Genomic DNA, 22,039 nt, shown 5'->3' on the forward strand with positions numbered 1-22,039 from the left:
AAATGTGCCTTAAGCTATTAAGCCTTTTTAACCAAATAATACTTTGTTGTCTTTTAATAGACACTGCCGTTTCCTCTCTTCCCGTAACCACTGTGAAATCAGTTAACTTTAAACAAGGTGACAGGTAAGCTCTTCTTCCTGTTGCATGCTCGCATTTTTTGCTTTTCTGTTGAATTATGTTTTAACAAGTTCTTTGTCTTATCCTACAGCACTTCTCCTAATGAGAAGGAGGTGGAGGTGAGTTTAAAGCAAATGTTTTTTCCTTTAATTAAAAAAAAAAAGTGTTTCAGGCTCTCTTGCCTACCATCGCTTCTTGCTTTTGTACCAGCTGTCACACGTTTGGTGTCTGTGTGGCTTGGCAATGATGAAGAGCAGGTAAAGCCTGTGTGCACCAGCATTGTGTTGCTGAGAGAAGAAAGAAATGCCTCAGTATAATCTGGTATTAAACTGAAATATTTGACTACCTCCAGTTTTCTCCCCTCACCCTCACATTATTTTGACATTCATTATTTTGAAATTCAGGCTGAATTTCTCAGATTATCTTTGGGATTTAAGTGTGACTGGTTCACCTTGGAGAAAAGAGTGAGGCTTGAAGAAAGATCCCGTGACTTGGCAGAAGAAAATTTGAAGAAAGAAATCACTAACTGTTTAAAGCTGTTAGAGGTGAGAATCATAACCTTTGGGGACTACACGTTTGGTCCTATTGTTAACAATGTTTTGAAAATTACATGTGAGTTTTCTTGTACGACCAAAACCAATACCAGGTACCAAACCCTGCCTGACCCAAATGTGAATTAGGAGGAGGTAAGAATTCAAGATCAGGCCAAAATGAAAGATTCACTAACAGTAGAAGCGACAAAACCAACAAATGCCTTTAAAGTAGTCGGATGAGTCATCTGCCTTCTCCCTGGATTTTCAAGTAGATTTCAGGCAGAAGAGTAATCAGTCATGCAGAAAACTGAGCAACTGGAGATATCAGTTTTAAGCTTCAAAGAGGAGAATCGAAAGTCTGTTTCCATTTAATTAACTGAAAATAGAGAATGGTGACTGCTTTGTCTTATCAGACGGTGGGCAAGCCCTCTGGAGGGTACATAGACATATAACAACTACTATAGATTCTTCTATTTTGTCAAGTCACTATAAATATAGAGATGGGTTGGAAAATTAAGAGAGCTAATTTTGGAGAAAGAAAATAAAAATTTAGAAACCATATTCTGTTTGTGTGTGGATGTGTGGTAGAAAAACACATAACATAAAATTTACCATATTAACCATTTTAAGTGTATGTTAATTAGTGTCAAGTCTATTCACATGGTTGTGAAACAGATCTCCAGAACTTTTTCATCTTGCGTACTGAAACTATATCCATTAAACGATTCCCCTTTCGTCCTCCTCTCAGCCACCATTCTGCTTTCTGTTTCTATGAATTTGACTACTTTAGATACCTCATATAAGTGGAATCATATAGTAATTGTCTTTTTGTAAATGGCTTATTTCACTTAGGAAAATATCTTCAAAGTTCATCCGTGTTGTAGCATGTGACAGGACTTCCTTCCTTTTTAATAAAAGGCTGAATAAAATATTCCACTGTATGTGTATACCACATTTTGTTTATCCATTCATTTATCTATGGACGTTTCAGCTTCCACCTCTTGGCTCTTCTGAACCTTGCTGCTGGGAACATGGGTTTGCAAATATCTCTTTGAGACCCTGCTTTCAATTCTTTTAGAAATGTGCCCAGAAGTGACATTGCTGGATCATATGGAGTTCTATTTTTAAGTTTTTGAGGAACCATAATATTGTTTTGCATAGTAGATGCACTGTTTTACAGTCCTGCTGACAATGCACCAGGGTTCCAATTTATCCACATCCTGGCCAACACGTTCTTTTCTGGGGTTTTTTGATAGTAGCCATCCTAATGTGTGCAAGGTGATATCTCACTGTGGTTTTGATTTGCATTTCTCTGATGATTAGTATTGTTGAGCATCTTTTCATATGCTTGTTGGCTCTTTGTATATCATGTTTGGAAATATGTTGATTCAAATCCCTTGCCAGTTTTTTAACAAGACATGTGATTTGCAGTTAATTTCTCCATTCCACAGGTTGCCTTTTCCTTCTGTTGATTATGGCCTTTGATGCACAAAGGTTTTTAAGTTTGATGTAGTGCTATTTGTCTATTTTTGCTTTTGTTGCCTGTGCTTTTGGTGTTATATCCAAGAAATCGTTGCAAAATTCAATGTCATGAAGCTTTTCTCCTATGTTTTCTTCTGGAGCTATATAGTTTTGGGTCTTACATTTAGGTCTTTAATCCATTTTGAGTTGATTTTTGTATATGGTGTAAGATAAGAGTCCAACTTCACTCTTTTGCATGTGGATATCCAGTTTTTCCCACATCATTTGTTGAAGAGACTCTCCTTTCCCCATTGTGTAGTCTTGACCATTGTCAAAGATCATTTGACCATATATGCATAGGTTTATTTCTGGACACTCTATTCTGTTTCATTGCTCTATATGTCTGTCTTTAGGCCAATACCATAAAGTTTGATTACTGTAGCTTTGAAATACGTTTTGAAATCAGGAAGTGTGAGTCCTCCAACTTTGTTCTTTTTAAAAAATTGTTTTCGCTATTCAGGGTCTTTTGAGATTCCATATGAATTTTGGGATGAATTTTTCTATTTCTGCAAAACGATGCCATTGGGATTTTGACGGGGATTGCATTGAATCTGTAGATTAATTTGGGTGGTATTCGTGGGTTAACAAAATTGTCTTCCAATCCATGGACACAGGATGTCTTTCCCTTTATTTGTGTCTTCTTTAGTTTATTGTGGCAATGTTTTGTAGTTTTCTGTGTACAAATCTTTTACCACCTTGGTTAGGTTTATTTCTAAGTATTTTATTCTTTTCAATAGTATTGTAAATGGAATTGTTTTATTTCCTTTTTGGATTGTTCATTGTTATCATATAGAAATGCAATTGAATTTTATACGTTGATTTTGTATCCTGCAACTTTGCTGAATCCACTGAATAGTTCTAACAGGTTTTTTGTGTGTGAAGTCTTTAGAGTTTTCTATATATAAGATCACGTCATCTGTGAACAGAGGTAATTTTACTTCTTTTCCAATGTGCATTTTTTATTTCTTTTTCTTGTCTAATTGCTCTTGGTAGGACTTCCAGTACTAAGTTGCATAGAAGTGGCAAGAGTGGGCATCCTTGCCTTGTTCCTGGTCTCAGAGGAAAAACTTTCAGTATGATGTTAGCTGTGGGCTTTTGATATATGGCCTTATTATGTTGAGGTAGTTTCCCTTCTATGTCTTGTTTTTTGAATATTTTTATCATAAAAAGGTATTGAATCTTGTCAAATGCTGTCATGTATCAATTTAGATGATCGTGTGGGTTTTGCGCTTTAGTCTGTTAAAGTGATATATTGCATTGATCGATTTCCTATGTTGAACGCTCCTTGCATTTCAGAAATAAGTCTCAGCTTGGTCATGGTGTACAATCCTTTTTATGTGCTGTTGAATTCAGTTTGCTAGTAGTTTGTTGAGGATTTTTGCATCAATATTCATAAGGGATATTTGTCTGTAGTTTGCTTGTAGTGTCTTTGTCTGCCTTTGGTATTAGGGTAATGCTGGCCTCAAAGAATGAGCTTGCAAGTGTTCCCTCCTCTTCAGTTTTTGGAATTTTGAGGAGGACTGTTGTTCATTCTTCTTGAGATATTTGGTAGAATTCTCCAGTGAAGCCATTTGGTACTGGTCTTTTCTTTGTTGGGAGACTTTTGATAACTGCTTCAATCTCCTTATTAGTTATTGGTCTGTTCAAATTTTCTATTTCTTCATGATTTAGTCTTGGTAAACCTTACTCTATTTGGCTAACAACTAACATCTGCTCTTCCCTTCCCAACTGAAGGTGGTTATTTAAACTGTAGTAGGAAACTGTGTCTGACAATGACCATTCCAGTTGGTTAGCAACTCTCCAGCTGCAACTCCTACATATCTGTCTGTTTCAGAAGTAGCTGCTATTCATTGAACACCTACTGTGTGACAAGCAAATGGCATTTATAACCTCTCACATCACAATATTCCTGGAAAGGAGATGTAATTGTCTCCATGTAACATACGAGAAAACAGCAAATCAGAAAGGTTGACATTAGAATGCGATTTACAGTCAATGGTGCCTTATAGTTTTATTGGCAGAACTTTTTCTTTCTTAATGATATACAAAATTTACAGTGTTTTAGATTTTGGCAAGTCTTAGATATTTGTTCATGATCACACAGATAAAGAGAAGTGGCTTGTTTGCTTCCAGATCTGTTCCTTTAATTCTGTCTCCACCCTAGTGAGAAGGATGATCCTCCATCAGGAAGGCCATCATCTTGGATTAAGGGCACAGATTTGAGAGAAATATTCATAAGGCTATGAAGGCATACCCACATAACCAGCCCAATCACACTTTGTCATCAATGGAAAAGCAAGTATAGCAGTCAGAGCTATAACTAATTCCAGTATATTTTTACTAATTTTCTTAAAAGTTCAAACTATGTTCCTCATAATACATTCAACTCTTTTGTAAGCATAATTTCTTTACCATGACAAATTAATTATATCCCATCCTGTTAATTGTAGAAGAAAGATATAAATACACATGAAGAGGTGGCAAATTTGGGAAGCAAAGAAGGAAAGGATCAAGAATAGATATAAATGGTTTTTGTGAGCTCCTGCACAGGTCTACTTGAGAGCCAACAAAGATATTAATATTTCACTACTGGTTTTTGCTGCTTCTTTTCACCCTCCACCAAGATAATTGAGATTTGATTGTCATCAGCCTTTAGAACATAGTCAGTGTTAGAATCACTTGCTGACTACTTGAGTTGGACACTTTTTAATACTTTGCTTTCTGTGCAGTCTTTAACACCTCTTTGTGAAGATGACAACCAGGCCCAGGAAATCATTAAGAAGCTGGAGAAGACAATAACATTCCTTGGCCAATGCACAGCACGAGTGGCCAGTAGGGCTGAGATGTTGGGAGCTATTAATCAGGTAATCTGTCTCCTTTTCTCTAGTTACAATGAAATTACTAAAAGGATTTATTTTGCCTGACATTATGGATTACATTTTTAGGAAGAAGTTTTAAAAAACACTTCTTTATTGTATAAGATAATATATGTTTAATATAGAAAAAATGGAAAATGGAATATGCAAATAAAAATGTAAAGAAAAGTCTCTCATCATAGCATTAGCCAATGACTATCATTATAAAAATTTTGTGATATATTTTTATAGACATTCCCTTCATGGAATGTTATAATCTGCTTCTCTTTCATTCAACATATAGCATAGATAACTTTCTATGTGATATAAATATATACACATACACACATCATCATTTTATGGTATTCTATTGGTTGAATAGATCATAAATTATTTAACCAATCCCTTAGATGTGACCATTTCAGAATGTTCTTGATATTTTGCTATTATAAATAATGCTACAATAAATATCTTTGTGTATGCATCTTTGCATTCTTAGGTATAGAGAAGTAGAATTTGAAAATTTCTTTGTGGGCAAATCTGGGAGGACTTTAATTTTTTGAATCTAAACCTGAACAAACTTATTAAATATATTTTTCTAAGAAGGAGACATTTAATTGTGGTGGTAGTTTTAGTTTGATCATTTGTTACACATTTTTAATGCCTTAGTTCCTTTTTAATCCCTCCCTAGAGAATAACATTCTTTCTTTTATTTTTATTAAAGTTATGTATGCACATTGCTTAATCATTAGGGAAATGCAAATTAAAACCATAATGACATACCACTTCACATCCTCTAGGATAGCTATAATGAAAAAAAAAGAAAAAAAGGAAGAAAGAAAATAAGTAATGTTGATGAGGATGTGGAGAAATTACAATATTATTATTGTGCATTTAATATAATATTGTTTAGCCACTAAAAGGAATGAAGTGCTGATACATGCTGATGAACCTGGAAAATATTATGCTAAGTACAGATGCTAAACACGAAGATGATGTAGTGTATGATTTCATTTATATATAGCATCTAGAATGGGCTGGTTGTTGCTTAGGCTCACCACCTCTTTTGAATGAAGATCCCTTGCACTTCTCTCTTGAGTTGGATCCCGTTTCCAGAACCCCATACCTCCTTCTTTACTGGTTTATTTTTTCATTTTGGTGGAAGATCTCACTCAATAACTTTCCCAGAGAAAAGAATGCCTGGGAAGTAAACTTTGCAAGATGATATATAACTGAAAATGTCTTTATTCCTATACTTAATCACTAGTCCAGCTGGGTGAAGGATTCTAGGTTAGATATCATTTCGTTTAGAATTTTCCTTGCAGTGCTTCATTTTCTTCTTAGCCTCTGGTGTTGCTATTAAAGTTTGGTGCCATTCTGACTCTTGAGCTTTTGTTGCTAACATCTTTTTAGTGTCCAGAAGCTTTTAGGATATCCTCCTATCCTGACTGTCTTCCCTTGGTATGGGTTTGTTTTCATCTGCTGTTTTAAGCCCTGAATGGACATAAGCTGGCAAGTTATGTTCTTGAGTTCTGGACTTTTTTTTTTTTTTTGAGGAAGATTAGCCCTAAGCTAACTGCTGCCCATCCTCGTCTTTTTGCTGAGGAAGACTGGCCCTGAGCTAACATCCATGCCCATCTTCCTCTGTTTTATATGTGGGATGACTGCCACAGCATGGCTTGCCAAGTGGAGCCATGTCCGCACCCGGGATCCGAACTGGCGAACTCCGGGCCGCTAAAGCAGAACGTGTGCACTTAACCGCTGTGCCACCGGGCCGGCCCCTGGAAATTTTTTTGAATTATCTTTTTCTATGTTTCGTGGAATTTTTCTACATTTTCTGTATTTTCTTGAATTCCTGTTCTCTGGATGTTGAATCTCCTGAACTTGTTCTCATCTCTTTTCTACCTTTTAGTCTTTTTGCTGCAGCTTCAGGAGTTTTCCTCAACCTTATCTTGAAACTCTTCTATTGAGTTATGTATTTTGGGGATGTTTTTAATTTCCAGACTGTTTCTTTAACTCTCAGAATGTTGCTTTTTAATACTATCTTGTTCTTATTTCATGGATGCAATACTTATTAACTCTCTGAAGATAGCGATAGTTTCCTTGAAGTTCCTGTTCTCCTGTAGTTTATTTCCTCTAGCTGGCTTTTTTCTGCATTTTGATTTCCTTATTTCATGCCAGGGCTCTCCTCTGACCGGTGATGACTCCCAGGCAGCTGACTGGGAGCTCTGTGTAGGTTGGGTGGGGAAGGTTCTTGTTGGCTCTGAGCTTCACACGGCCAGGATGTTTCATTGGGATGCTCAATGGCGGTAGTTTTAGGAGTTTCTTCTTGCCATGTTACATCCCTCAGAGAACAGTCTTCCAGCTGCCTGCCTTGAGAGTATCAGTCTGGCTACCAGTGTTTGGGAGTTGGGAGGAGGAATAAGGCTAGGTATCTCAATACTTGATATGTATACAGACTTTTGCCTGAATCTGTTCTTTACTGTATGATCCACGCATCATCAACTCTTCTTGCCCAGTCCAGAAACCCTCTGTTTCACTCTCTCTAGATATTCAGCTTCTGTAGTCTTTCACCTAAGTGGTGGAGGGGAAGTTGCTCCTCTGGCCTGAGTAAGGAAGCGGATCTGTGGACCTGATTGCTTTCTACACAGATTTTCAACCATTTCTTCTGTTCACATACCCACCTTCAAGCTTAATTCCAGAGGCGCCACTAATTCCTGAGCATCTGGAGCTTTCTGTGGTGAAACCAACTTGCTTCTAGGCTTTTCTTACTGCTTTTCTTATGGTTCAGCTTTTCAGTCTTAGTCATTTACCATTAGTCCTACTACTAGCAGGCTTTCAAATTTCTGTTGCTATTATATCTTTTTCTGTTCTATTTGCCATTGTGTACTCATGCTTTTTTTTTTAAATACCTTTATCGTCACTTTAGTGGGATTTAGGGATAGAGTGAAGATAACACATGTGTCTAATCACCATCTTTTAATTGGGTATCAAGAATAGTATTTTCATTGTGAACATGTTCTTTTTCTCCTACTAGGAAAGCCGGGTTAGTAAAGCAGTGGAAGTAATGATTCAGCATGTAGAAAACCTGAAGAGAATGTATGCCAAAGAGCATGCTGAATTAGAAGAACTGAAACAGGTTCTTTTGCAAAATGAAAGGTCTTTTAACCCTCTTGAAGATGAAGGTAATAAAAGTTTAAGATAATAGTATCAGTTATGTTTTTCGAACATTCTCCTCTTTCATTCTCTAATATTATATCTTTAGTATAAAGACCCTTAAGTTAAGGTTATATTAGAAGAGTAACTCATGCTTATTATTTACATAGCCCAAAGTAAGATGTCAGTTAGAAAACAGGTTGGGAGATAAGGATTCTTTGGCAATGACAAAAAGAATCATTAATTTAGATTGCTGAGATGAGAGAATATCTTTAATCTGACCCATTGGGTTGAACTTAGTGTTCTACTTAGGATGTGTTAGAATTGGCTTTCTCCCCACATAAAGCAAGGCACAGTCACTAACATGAGCCACACTCATCAACTGTGGCTTTGTATTCCTCAAAGAAGGAAGGACTCTGCACAGTAAGCTGACTGATGGATTGGAAAATAGGGAGACATCTGAGACCGTGGAAAATATCTTAACACAAAATTTATATAAATCTTATAAGAGTTTTATTTTAAATAGACAGTATGAACTTTTATGAGCAGAATTCTTATTTTAATGATCTGTTCCCTCTTCTAGAAAAGTAATCATATTTGATAATCTTCCGATCTGTTTTTGGATTCATTTATTCAGCAGACATTCCTTCAGTGCCTTCTATGTGCCAGGTAGGCCTTGTGGACAACTGCAGTGGCAGAGAGGACTGTATGCCATTGGCTAAGATGGTAATTGTTATGAATCACCAAATAAATGATAACCAGCTATTTATATTGCTCAGTAGTCTCTAGGGTCTTAAATACCTCTTTTCTGACCATTGCTTTTCTTTGTAAAGAATTGAGACCATTGTGTTAAACTGCAAATGTAATTCCTAAAATGTTGTAAATATGTTTTTCCTTTCAGATGACTGCCAGATTAAAAAACGTTCAGCTTCTCTAAACTCCAAGGTGAGTGCTAATTCACTTCACTATGTCTATCAAAAGTTACAGGTGAGAAGGTTTTAAAATAGTATTTGAAACAACATGGCTTTAAATGTAAATTATAAAACAACGGTGATTTTAATTCATATATATGTGTGTATGTATATATGCATGTGTGTATATTTATGCTTATGTGTGTATGCTTTTATACTTCTTGCTCTGTTTGTGTATCAGTCAAGTTTGCGTGGCAGCAGGAGGAAAGCCAGTATAATGATAGTTTCTCTCTCATGTAAAATCAGAGTTGGAAATAAATAGTCCAACAATGGTAGAGCAGCTTCACAAAATCCACAGGGCCCTGTCTCTTGCTGCATCATCACCCTCAGCCCTTTGCTTTTGGTCTGAGATGGTCTAAGACGGCTTCATCAGCTCTGGACACCAAGTCTTCGTCATTACATTGCATCACATTCCAAGAAAGAGGAAGAAGCAAAAACAGGTGTTCCCTCTCCCCCTAAAAACACTTCCTAGAAGTCTCAGATAACGTTTCCCTTTTCATTCCTGGAAGGCTTTATCTATTCATTTATTCCCTTTACATTCGTGGGAGGTTTTGCATTTATTCTGGAGACTTTATGCCTAACTAAAACCCAAGAAGTCTGTTACTAAATAAAAAGGAGAGAACGGGATATTAAAAGTTAACCAGCAGTTTTTGCCAGTTTGAAAGTCAGGATTTCACAGAATTTTTTTACAGAATTTTTGAGCAAGAGACTTTAAAATCATTCCATCCAAATCTGTCTTTTTCACAGATGAGGGAAATCACTTTCACAGAAGTTAAGTGATTAGTTACAATCACGTAGTGGTAGAACCATAATTAGATCCTAGGTTTCTGGGACTGCAATTTGATATTCTTGATGCTCAACTAAGTTGTGAAATTAAATTAGGGACTGTGGTTTAAGAAAAGGATTCACATAAAACTTCGTTAGTTTATTTCCTACATTTAACATATTTTTTATTTCCTGAAGTTGTACCTATTTAAACTTTAAGAACCACATAATACTATATAACATTTTCCTGTGCAAATCTCAAGGTTGATACATAAACACATCCATTCATTAGAATATCATGCCCATCCTTAAATGTGTTGAATGGAAAAAACGAAACGAAACCATGAAAACAAAAGCTATAAAATAGGTGCATTTTTTTTTTGAGGAAGATTAGCCCTGAGGTAACACCTGCTGCCAATCCTCCTCTTTTTTGCTTATGAAGATTGGCCCTGAGCTAACATCCATGCCCATCTTCCTCTACTTTTTTTTACATGTGGGACACCTGCCACAGCATGGCTTGATAAGTGGTGCGTAGGTCTGCACCTGGGATCCGAACTGGTGAACCCCGGGCCGCCAAAGCAGAGCATGAGAACTTAACTGCTGTGCCACCGGGCCAGCGCCCATAGCTGCATATTTATCTCCTCTTGAGTTGGGGAGAACCTAAACATAAAAGAAATGGTAGCAAAAGAGAGGAAGAGATGAATAGATTTGGCTGCAATAACAATGAAAAAGTTTTTTGCCAGAAATATTAACAAAATTAATATGTGCAAAGATCATAAAGAGGTCGTTCTCAGAGCAGATATATACGTGGTTACTCGACACAGAAAAACAGTGTTCATTGTTATTAGAAACCTAAACAAGAAGCTTTGAATTCCATATTTGATTGGCAAAAATTACACTCACCGAATGTTGGAGAAAGTGGGATATAAATTTGTGGAATATCTCTGGAAGGCAATTTGGCCATAAAAAAAAAAATCCTTTAAAATATGTCTACTGTTTAACTCAGCAGTGGCAAGTGCATGGATGTGTATGTATGAGAATATTCATTAGTGTTGCATACAAGGGTAAACTATTGAGAATGTTCTGAATGTACATTTTCCTCCTTTGGGTAGCCATCTTCTCTTAGAAGAGTGACCATTGCCTCTTTGCCCAGAAATATTGGAAATGCAGGAATGGTAAGTAAACTCCTAAGTGCTCTTAGTCAAAAGCAAATTCATTTTCATATGACAAAAATATAAACTTACTTCACTAAATTCATATTTTATTATTTCTTTAACATCTGAACTTTAAAGTTGGCTGGGATGGAAAATAATGACCGATTCAGTAGGAGGTCAAGCAGCTGGTGAGTGTAATTTTGTGGTTACTCTTTGGGAAGCTTACTACTTTATAATTGGGCTAAAGTAAATGTTTGAAAAAAGTGAAATTGTAACATTTGATTTGTACAGAGTATATGCAGAATAATTATAAAAATTGGCATATAATCATGAAATTGGTTTATGAAATAAGTGTTATGTAAATATGTCAAGGAAAAAATTAGAACATAAAATTTTTGTGTTGATTTAGGTAGTGGGAAATAAATTGATAATGGCTACAGATGTATTTGATTTGACAAGTGGCTATAATCATCTTTATTTAGGCGTATTTTGGGGTCAAAGCAGAATGAACACCGTCCCTCATTACATCGATTTATTAGCACCTATTCCTGGGCAGATGCTGAAGAAGAAAAATGTGAACTAAAGTAGGTGAAGCTTGGTGTGTTTATTAACTTGATGTGAGCTGGGGCGTAAAAATCGGGATCACTTTTTTCTTATGGAGATGAGGTTAATGATGAATCATCAAAAAGATAATTCATTGTTTAAGACTTTTATAAACTGTAAAGCACTATAAATGTTATTTGTGAATGAATTCACTCACATAGCACTCAGAACTGCAAGGTTTGAGGTCTTAAGTTAGAAAAGGCCCTGAAATTTACCAGATCTTTGAAGATAATTTTTTCCCTGTATGAGTATCTAGTTATTGGGGGAAGGTCAATAAAGAGCCACAGAAGTAAAATGTCTATCTACTAGATTTTTAAAAAATACATGAATTATACATGACATATAAGCACGTGACATATGTACATCTATCTTCTCTTTATGTAAGTGACGAGTAGGGGAAACACAAAGCTCTAAATTGCTATCTCTATATCTAGAAAGTTAAACAAATATAATTCTCTAGTGAATGGTAGAGGGCAAGAAGGAAGGACATGAAGAAATACTGCCTCTAAGTCCTTGGTTGACACTGGACAAATTGCTTAACCTTACTTGGTCTCAGTTTCCTCATCTGTGGAGAACTTCATTGCATGCCTACTATGTGATAGAGACTGCACTCAATCCTAAGGGATATAAAGATGAGTAAGACATAGTGCCTACACTCAAAGTCTTTTTTAAAAATAATCCTGGGAGACTATTGTATGTGTTAATGCTTTTCAGATTTATAGTTAACATAGTGACATTTTCTGATCCTGGTTAAAAAAATCAAGAGTTTCCTTCAAAAGATTGCAATCCTTTTTTTTTTTTTTTGCTTTTTGTTAATGTGGTATGATTTCTACTGAGAAGTCTTTGCAAACCAAAGATGGCAATCTTGAGAATCTTACAAAAATTCTGACCTTTGGGCCTTGTTTCCTTTAAAAATTAATGTCTATCACATACATTCCCTATAAATGTTTGACTGGAAAAAAAACAACTTTGAGACACAGTTAGTTCCCTTTGGCAATTGTGAGGGCATTATGAGCTTGGTATTTCAAGTTCAAATCCAACTAGAACTCATCAGTGAACATGATAATGAAACAATTAAGTTTTGTTCAGGTAAAGAAATCCCTCTAGATAATATGATTTCATTTAAAGTATAGGCAATCCAATTGCTATTTCCCAGCTTACTGAATACCAGTTTAACTAGCTTTGCACTGAACATATTTTCATAAACACTTTTAAAATTAAGATTTTTAGAGAAGAAATGACACTTTGATGTTACTCCAATTTAGCATTGATCAAAAAACCTACAGAAAAAAAGAGTAAAATCAACTTTTAATATAGGATATTAAAAACCATCTGGTAGAAGAATACTTAGAAAAAACTTTACTATATGTTAATAACAAATTACATAGAGGAAAAATATGGCATTCACATTCAGTTTTTAAAGTGTGGTTACACTCTCACACACACATATATGCAGAGAAAGAAATCACAGTAATAACATTGGTTAATTATGAGTGGTGAGAATTGACTAACTTTTACATGTCCTTTTGCTAGTACCCCAACTTTCTACAACAAACATTTATTTTTCTAAGTACAGAAAGTTACTTTTTAAATGAAATTCCTATAGGGGCCAGCCCCATGGCATAGTGGTTAAGTTCAGTGTGCTCTGCTTTGGCGGCCCAAATTTGCAGGTTCGGATCCCGAGTGCAAACCTATACTACCTGTCAGCCATGCTGTGGTGGTAACCCACATACAAAATAAAGGAAGAAGGGCAATGCATGTTAGCTCCAGGTGAATCTTTCTCAGCAAAAAAAAAATAATTAATTAATTAAATTCCTGTAAATGGTTAAAAATATAAATTTGGTGATTTGAATTTTAGAATTAGATATTTATCAAATCTTAAGCAAAACAAATATTTGTGAGCCTCTTTAGTACTATAGTAAAATTTAGCAACATTTTATAAATGATTGTAGCACATTATCTGTAGTTTTAAATATTTAAAAACCATACTTACTTACAGAACTAAAGATGACTCAGAACCACCTGAAGAAGAAATAGTAGAAAGAACAAGAAAGCCAAGTCTTTCTGAAAAGAGAAATAATCCATCGAAATGGGATGTCTCTTCAGTGTAAGTTGTCTACTTGAGAAATGATACCATCTTGTTGGAATTGGGAAAAGTAAGGCAGGATTAACAATACTAATCAATGACTTTACTAAAAGACCTGTCAAATTGTTAAATTTGAATGAGTAAGAAAATTCACATGGTCTACAGGAGTCATCCCTGAACCTATGAGTTACAAGACACAGGAACATTCACAGCGTTAGGAACCTGGCCCAGGAGCCAGATGGCCTAGGCTCGGGTCCAGCTCTCTAACCAGCTGTGTGACCTGGGCAAGTTCATCCATTTTTGAGCACCAATTTCTTCATCTATAAATAGGAATTATAATAGTACCTATGTCATTGTTGTGTTGTCATGATTAAATGAATTAGCACATGTAAAATACTTAATTCTGTGTTAGACACTGTACTATTTTCAAAGACTTGCATGATGCTGCAGTAAGATTTTTTTTTTAAAGAAATAGCATTTAAATTTCAGTACAGAAAAGTCCAGGGTATGGTGAGAAATAAGCGACATGTTTATATATATATATATATATATATATATATATATATATACACACATATGTACATACACATATATCCTGCTCTACCCAATAAATAATTTTTTGTTTCCACCATAGGAATATAAGTTGCCTTACCTGATTGAAAGAATGAGATAAACACTCAAATGTACTTGTCAGGAGTTAAATAATGCCTAAATCACATAATTTTCAGATTCTCACCATAGCACATCATTTCTTACTTCTAAAAATTATAAGGGAGGCAGATTGTGGCCAAAGCCAAGACGACACATCACATTATGTGGCTTATTACAAGGCGGTGTTGGTAGTATGTAGGGCAGATCAATGACTTGATTGGTATCGTTGGCAAAAGGAGTATTTCTAACAACATTATTGTGATTGCCAAATTCTGAATTTGTGTTTTCCTTGCAGTTATGACACAATAGCTTCCTGGACAACAAATCTCAAGACTTCCATCGGAAAGGCTAACAAGGCACTCTGTTTGTCTGTTGCCTTCATTGTACTGTTTGCAGCTTTGATGAGCTTCCTCACAGGCCTGTTTTTCCAAAAGTCTGTGGATGCCGCTCCCACACAGGATGGGGACTCCTGGATGTCTCTAGAACATATCTTGTGGCCATTTACCAGACTTAGACACAATGGGCCACCACCAGTGTGATCGCAGCACATCCCAATGTGTGCATCTTGATTTTTAAGGTTTCAGTATCTGAACTTTGTAAATTAGTAAATTTTAGCTGGAAAATTATAGCACGGAACCAAAGGTTCTCAGGATGCCTGTAAGATATTTTACATTCCCTCTTTTTGTGATTATCTCCCCAACTGAAATACAGTGGGGAGGAAGCCTGCCTATGATCTTTTAATGAGCTTTTTGAGAAGGAGGTATTATATATTGTTTGTTAAAATTTATTGAAATAAAGAACCATTCAAATCTTCGTACAGTGGGAGTTGAGTCTCAGTAGACTAAGTATTCAAAGGAAAAAAAATCCACTTTCTGAAAAATAAAATTTGAGTATAAAATGCTGATTAGATCATTTTAGTAGCCTATTTGAAGTATATTCACTCATTACACTTTATTGAAGCAATGCCTGATTTCTCTCCAAGTTGCTTGATTCTTCATACTGAATAAAATGTATGAGTGGGGATTAAGAATAGCTGAGTACCCTAGTCAAGAGCAGCATGTGGCCCACAGAGTCAATGAACTGGTCGTTGGAGCTCCTGATTTTCTCCATTGCTTCTTCAGAAGCAAAATCCTTAACCATGTGATACAAAGTAGAATGAAACTCAGTTTCTTCTTTCAGGGCTTCAGAGAACGTATCGCTGTATTCGTCGATCTTGAGCCTTTGTGCTCTGTCACCACTAAACATCAAAAGGGCCCAATTGGGATCCTCAATAGGTTCTTCTTTACGAAGGTGTTCCCTCACCTAAAGGAGAAGAAAATTAGAAAAATCTGTTAATAGATGCTCTTCTATTAGACATTTGGCAGTAGAGTATTATTTGAATGGCTCAACTCAGGCCCTAAAATTGCAAACATTTAAAGAAACATTCTTCATATCCCATTTTTTTGAACCATGAAACTGTTTATATCTTGGTGTTTATGGAGCTTATCAAAATGTATTAATTCATTCAACAAATATTTATTGAGTGGCTATCATCTGCCAGGTACTGTTCCAAGCGCTGGGGATGGAAAAACAACAATGAAAAGAACAAAGAAGAAACAACTAAATGTATTAATAAATAACTAACAGCTGCAATAATAGAACCCTGTTCTCAAGGAGCTCATCTTCTAGCGGGAGAAACACATGATAAATGAGATAAATAAATTTGGTGGCTCGTTTAGGCTAAAACATTCATCAGTCAGCTTTTAGAATTTGATAAGATACCTTCTTTATCAGGCAGTAGTAAATGTGCCAGAAAGTTAAATTGAAGCCTCACCCCGTTAGAGGAGAAAGTTTGTGAATCATAGATATATTCACGTTAAACGCTTCCTTTTGTTCCTGAGTCAATGTAAAGAGATATAAGAACTCTAGCCTGAAGTCAAGAGCATTTGATACCATAATGGAGAATGAAGGCATAACCTTTACATAGTTTGGTTTTATATTTTTGACAAAATTGTTTTAAAAATGAAGTTTTAAAACTCTATTGTGGAGGTTTTTTCACCTTTTTAAGAAGAGAAACCATGGTCTACATTCATTTAGCTTTTGAGTACTGCATCTTTTTTTGGAGGACAAAGTAGTTTTATGGGTTTTTGTATACTATACCTTAAATACAACTTTTTTAGAATCACATAGCATATTCCACCTGCTCCAACCAAACGCAAAAGCAGAACTTAGCAGGGCCATTTGTCGATAAGCTTTCATTTCTGTCAAAGGAACCTGTCAATACAAAAGCAAATAGAATTGATCATAGAGCCTGTGAACAAGTCTTCCTTCCATCCTTGGCCTACAGTCTATTCTCAACACAGAAAGATCCATTTAAAATGTAAGTCAGATCACATGACTCCTCTTTCAAAACAGGGCAATGGCTTTCCCCTTCTCTCAGAGTAGAAGCCAAAGTCCTAACAATGATCCACGAGGGGCTCTGCAAGGTGATATCCCCTCACATACCCTCATACACCCCGTCATCTATCTGACCTTATCCCTTTTTCTCTCCCTTTGCTCCCCCAGCTGCAGGTCCCCCCACTCCTCAAACACACCAGGCCACTCCTCAGGGCTCTTGCTCCAGCTGGTCTCTCTTCTTGGAAGCTGCTTCCCGAGATGTCCACTTGGCTGAATTCCCCACCTTCACGTTTTGCTCTAATCTTACCTTCCCATTGAGCTGCCTCCCCCAACACCTTATTTGATATTGTGTGCTGCCCAAGCCCCACTATTCCTCATCTACCCTTTCTTTCCTCCACAGTACTTATCACTTTTTGATATGAGATAATTTTATTTTGTATGTCTATTGTTTATTTTTGCCTCTACTAGAATGTAAGATCCACAAGGGGAGGGACCATTGTTTTATTCACTAATGTATCCTAAGCATCGAAAACAATGTCTAGAACACAGCTGTTCAGAAAAAAAAAATTCTTAAATGTTCTGAAAAGATGAATAGTTTACTACATTCAGCATGTGTAGAATACCTGCAATTTAAGTTACTAAAACAAAAGTGTTTTTCCCTATGCATAAATGAACACAGTCTTATCATTATGATTATTTTCAAATGTTATATGAATGTCTGCCAATATTGACATTTTCTGGTATGTTATAAACTCGTTCTTGAGTATAGTACTCTTCTGCCCAAAACACCTTTCATGATTAGGAGTTACTTCATCTTCATTCATATATCATCAATGCTTACTAAACATCTGCTGAGTTCTAGAATATACTAGGTGCTGGAAGAATCAATGTTGATTAGGAAATATTCCCCCTCCTCACGGAGCTCACAGTTTAACACGGAAGGATCTCATTACCGAAAGCCTTATGGTAACATGAAGCAGTCTGCAGACAGGGAGGCCCTGCCTTGAAACCGAAGGAATGGGTTTTGTTGATCAGTGGTCCTTGTATGTGTTTAATTTCACCTGTCTGATCATGTTTGGGAAACTACAGAGTCCTTTGCTCTTTCAAGAAGCCTTACATATATCCCATCTGGAAGAAGAAAGAAAATATACAAAATGCTTGGAGCACCTTTGCACCAAATTGACCAGCTGTGGATATGCTCCATTTGTCAATATGAATATGTCATATTACAGGCTTACTTTCTTGGGGAAGATTTTTAAACTTGAGAGAACCCTGGATTTCTGGTCTTGCCCATTATTCCTTCCTTTCTAACTATAATCTTGTAGAAGTGAATATAGAAAACCCCTGGTGTACCGTAAGATTTATATTAAATTTAGTACCTGCTAACATTCTAAATGTCCATTTCATCTGGAAAGATTAATTCTTACCTTATAGTTTATAATAACATAAAAATGAGAGTGTCGAGTAGGGAAGATATTCAATCCAGCTTCTTTCAAAGCGGTAATGAAAGAAACAGGAGTCATCCATCTTCCTTCCAAAATAGAGGAATGCTTTTTATTATTTACTTTGATTGAAGCTAACATGCAGAGGTTTTCCTAGTTTCAATAAGAAAAACAACACTTTTATACAAGTAAGTTAAAGAAATTATTACCTCATTATCATTCTGTTTCCAGCCTTTGGGTTCTTTATACTACTTTTTAAAATCCTATATCGTTCTATAGTAGAAAGAATGCAGGATAGATATGTTTTAGGCCTGACCCAAAGGTCCCCCACAAAGTTTCCACGTTACCTTAAGCAGGTTATCAACTCTTTTTGGGTTTTATCTGAACAATCAAGAGATTGAGGGGCCAGCCGGTGGCGCAGCGGTTAAGCGCGCACGATCTGCTTCGGCGGCCTGGGGTTCGCCAGTTTGGATCCCGGGTGCGGACATGGCACTGCTTGGCAAAAGCCATGCTGTGGTAGACATCCCATGTATAAAGTAGAGGAAGATGGGCATGGATGTTAGCTCAGGGCCAGTCTTCCTCAGCAAGAAAAGAGGAGGATTGGCAGTAATTAGCTCAGGGCTAATCTTCCTCAAAAAAAGGGATTGGACTAAAGGATTTCTCAGGTTTCCTCCTATTTTATATGTTACGATCTAAGAATATTGCATACGTTCATAGTGAATTATAATAGCTATTTGACAGCAATGACATTGCAACTTTTAAAGATTTTTTTTTACACATATAAGATTTAACATAATAATGCAAAATTATTATCCAGTTTCAAAGTTTGCAAAGCGGCAATCTGAAGATATACAGAGTTGACATCTCTCATCTGGTTCTAAAAGTAAAATTTGACAATATTCTAGTCTTTCTGCCACATTCATAAGGAATTTCAGGCTATCTCTCTTTCTTAAAACAACTTAAGTGAGGGATATTTTACACATCATAAAATTCACCCATTTTAAGTGCACAATCCAATGATGTTTTGTAACTTTGAGTGCTGCAACTAACACCATCAATCAGTTTTAGCACATTTGCATCCCCCCCACTATAATCCCCGATGCCTACTTACAGTTAATCCCCATACCTACCCTCAGTCTCAGGCAACTACTAATCTACTTTTTGTCTCTAAATTTCAGGCTACGGAATTTCTGACTGATGAGCAAGAGAGGCTCCTTCAGAGACCAACCTCAAACAGGATTCCAAATGGCTGGGTGATAAAGATCAGGAAGCTTCTTCAGAGTGGATCAAACACTCTGAAAGGCACACTGCAACCAGGCATTGGTCTGTCCCTAGTAACTTTAGGGTACAAATTTGCACGTCAATTATTACATGTTATTACCTATCCAATTAATATTTAATTTAGAGATTATAGCTCCAGGTATATTTTAAATATATTTATAAAGGACATATTTCAATACGTAAATCACCAGTGATTGATTGCTTTGACACACTCTTACAGTCATCAAAGAGGATTACTTCTTTGATACGACTTGCTATAACAGTGATTTACCTTAATCTGTATTTGAATCTCAGCAAATATTGTAGTCACAGACAAAAGTACTTTATTCACATCAAGTGGTCTTAGTTCCCAGGACTGGTATGGCATGTTAATATGAGAGTCTTGAATCAAGGTAACAGGGCCAAAAGTTTCCAGGTTGAATGTTATAAGTCTCTCTTCTGATTTGTAAGATACATTGCTGATGCCATCAGTTTTCCAATGTTTACCTTTATAATGAGGAAGAAAGTGATATGAGTTTCATTTTTTCCCATACAACAATAAGATGAATGAAACCACCCAAATAACTGCGATGTTCATAAATTGATCTTTTACATTTTGAATAGAATCTCAACAAAAAGCCAACTTTGCTGGCAGTTTCTTCCTGTCTACAGGATCAAGTCTAAACTCCTCAGTATGGTACGTACGACCTTTAGAATGAATTTCTTTTTTTTTTTTTTTTTGAGGAAGATTAGCCCTGAGCTAACATTTGCTGTGAATCCTCCTCTTTTTGCTGAGGAAGACTGGCCCTGAGCTAACATCTGTGCCCATCTTCCTCTACTTTATATGTGGGACGCCTACCACAGGATGGCTTGCCAAGCAGTACCATGTCAGCACCTGGGATCCAAACCGGTGAACCCCGGGCCACTGAAGCAGAACGTGGGCACTTAACCACTGTGCCATGGGGCCGGCCCTAGAATGAAGTTCTGACTCACATTTCTGTCTCCATCCCTTGCCACTTCTCACACCTGTTTTCAGCCACACTTTTTTTCCTTCTCCAACAACATCATATACCTCTGAGCCTCTGCACACGCAGTTCTTTCTTCCTAGAGTACTCTTCCTTAATCTTTTAGAGAACCTCTCTTCATCTTTTTTTAAACAACTTTAAAATTCACTTGTCTTAAGTATGCAATTATTTTCAAAACATTTACCCAGTTGTGCAACCATCACCACAATCCAGTGTTAAAACATTATAATCCTCCCAATAAGATCCTTTATGTTCAGGGGCCAGCCCGGTGGCACAGTGGTTAAGCTTGCATGTTCTGCTTTGGTGGCCCGGGGTTTGCAGGTTCGGATCCCAGATGGGGACATGGCACCACTTGGCACACCATGCTGCGGTAGGTGTCCCACATATAAAGTAGAGGAAGATGGGTATGGATGTTAGCTCAGGTCCAGTCTTCCTCAGCAAAAAGAGGATGATTGGCAGCAGTAAGCTCAGGGCTAATCTTCCTCAAAAAAAAAATAAAGATCCTTTATGTTCATTTATAGTTAATTCCCATTTCCACCTCAAGCCCCAGGCAACCATTAATATACTTCCTGTCTCTAAAGATTTGCCTTTTGTGAGCTGTTCATATAAATACAATCACATAATAATAGGTGGTCTTTTGTGTCTCTTATGACTCAATAATAAAACACAACCCAATTAAAAAATGTGCAAAAGATCTGAATAAAGATTTCACCAAAGGAGATATATGAAAGGATAATAAATACATTAAAAAGATGCTCAATAGTATCAGTCATTAGGGAAATACAAATTAAAACTACACTTCACACCCACTAGAATGGCTATAATCCAAAAGACAGATAATAACAAATGTTGGCAAAGATGTAGAAAAATGGGAAACCTCGTACATTGTTGGCAGGCATGTAAAATGGTACAACTACTTTGAAAAACAATTTGACAGTTTCTTAAAAAGTTAAACATAAATTTAGCATTCAACCCAGTACTTCCGGTCCTAGGTATTTACCCAAGAGAAATGAAAACGTGTGTCCACACAAAGACTTGCTTTGTAAATGTTCTCTTAGTCTTTAAGGCCCTGTTCAATATTCCATCCTATGAGAAGGCTCCCTTCACTCTCCAGGTGGACCCATCACTGTTCTTCTCTATCGCACTTTTGTTTTATAACCTTACTACAATGTATTATGATGTTTGCCCCGTCTGCCTCTCCCACGACTTTAAAAACTCGCAGAGGGAGGAACTACCTCTCATTTATCTCTATATTTCATATTACTTAGCATATTTATGGAACAAATGAGTGAATCATTCTCTTCCTGGAATGCCCTCTCCATTTCTGCTTGGCTTTCTCCCCTCTCACATGGAGGGTTCTACTGACTATTTTTTACTCTTAAATTCAATATAACAATACAATTATATTGACTAAATTATTTATAATTGCTCTTTTTGCTTTTACATTAACAAAATTATTTTAATTTGCAAAGATAAGAATTAAGTATTGCCTATAAACAAATTCTCTAAATTTCTAGTATTTC

At 36.3% G+C, this 22,039-nt stretch overlaps 2 protein-coding genes across 9 annotated transcripts in view; one reads left to right on the top strand and one right to left on the bottom strand.

Annotated features, from left to right (window-relative positions):
* The window catches only part of IRAG2 (inositol 1,4,5-triphosphate receptor associated 2), a 102,879-nt gene extending 87,482 nt beyond the window's left edge, over positions 1-15,397 (top strand). For 7 of the 8 annotated variants that reach the window (XM_070494959.1, XM_070494958.1, XM_070494962.1 and 4 more), the window contains 11 exons: positions 61-124; positions 210-237; positions 523-663; positions 4,902-5,036; positions 8,065-8,212; positions 9,085-9,128; positions 11,032-11,094; positions 11,212-11,261; positions 11,556-11,657; positions 13,676-13,783; positions 14,709-15,334. In XM_070494959.1, coding sequence (XP_070351060.1) covers positions 61-124; positions 210-237; positions 523-663; positions 4,902-5,036; positions 8,065-8,212; positions 9,085-9,128; positions 11,032-11,094; positions 11,212-11,261; positions 11,556-11,657; positions 13,676-13,783; positions 14,709-14,952 — 1,127 coding nt within the window. In that variant the 3' untranslated portion in view covers positions 14,953-15,334. Of the gene's footprint in view, positions 1-60; positions 125-209; positions 238-522; positions 664-4,901; positions 5,037-8,064; positions 8,213-9,084; positions 9,129-11,031; positions 11,095-11,211; positions 11,262-11,555; positions 11,658-13,675; positions 13,784-14,708 lie in introns of all 8 variants that reach the window. The other variant, XM_044775226.2, reaches the window with a different exon arrangement.
* A 38-nt stretch (positions 15,398-15,435) lies between these two features.
* Positions 15,436-22,039, bottom strand: part of DNAI7 (dynein axonemal intermediate chain 7) — a 73,243-nt gene continuing 66,639 nt past the window's right edge. Inside the window, exons 13-16 of the mRNA XM_014832352.3 lie at positions 19,784-19,998; positions 18,217-18,384; positions 16,553-16,666; positions 15,436-15,715 (exon numbers count right to left, since the gene is read on the bottom strand). Coding sequence (XP_014687838.1) covers positions 15,437-15,715; positions 16,553-16,666; positions 18,217-18,384; positions 19,784-19,998 — 776 coding nt within the window. The 3' untranslated portion in view covers position 15,436. The remainder of the gene's footprint in view (positions 15,716-16,552; positions 16,667-18,216; positions 18,385-19,783; positions 19,999-22,039) is intronic.

The sequence above is a fragment of the Equus asinus genome, chromosome 22 (genome assembly GCF_041296235.1).
Source record: "Equus asinus isolate D_3611 breed Donkey chromosome 22, EquAss-T2T_v2, whole genome shotgun sequence".
Lineage (NCBI taxonomy): Eukaryota > Metazoa > Chordata > Mammalia > Perissodactyla > Equidae > Equus > Equus asinus.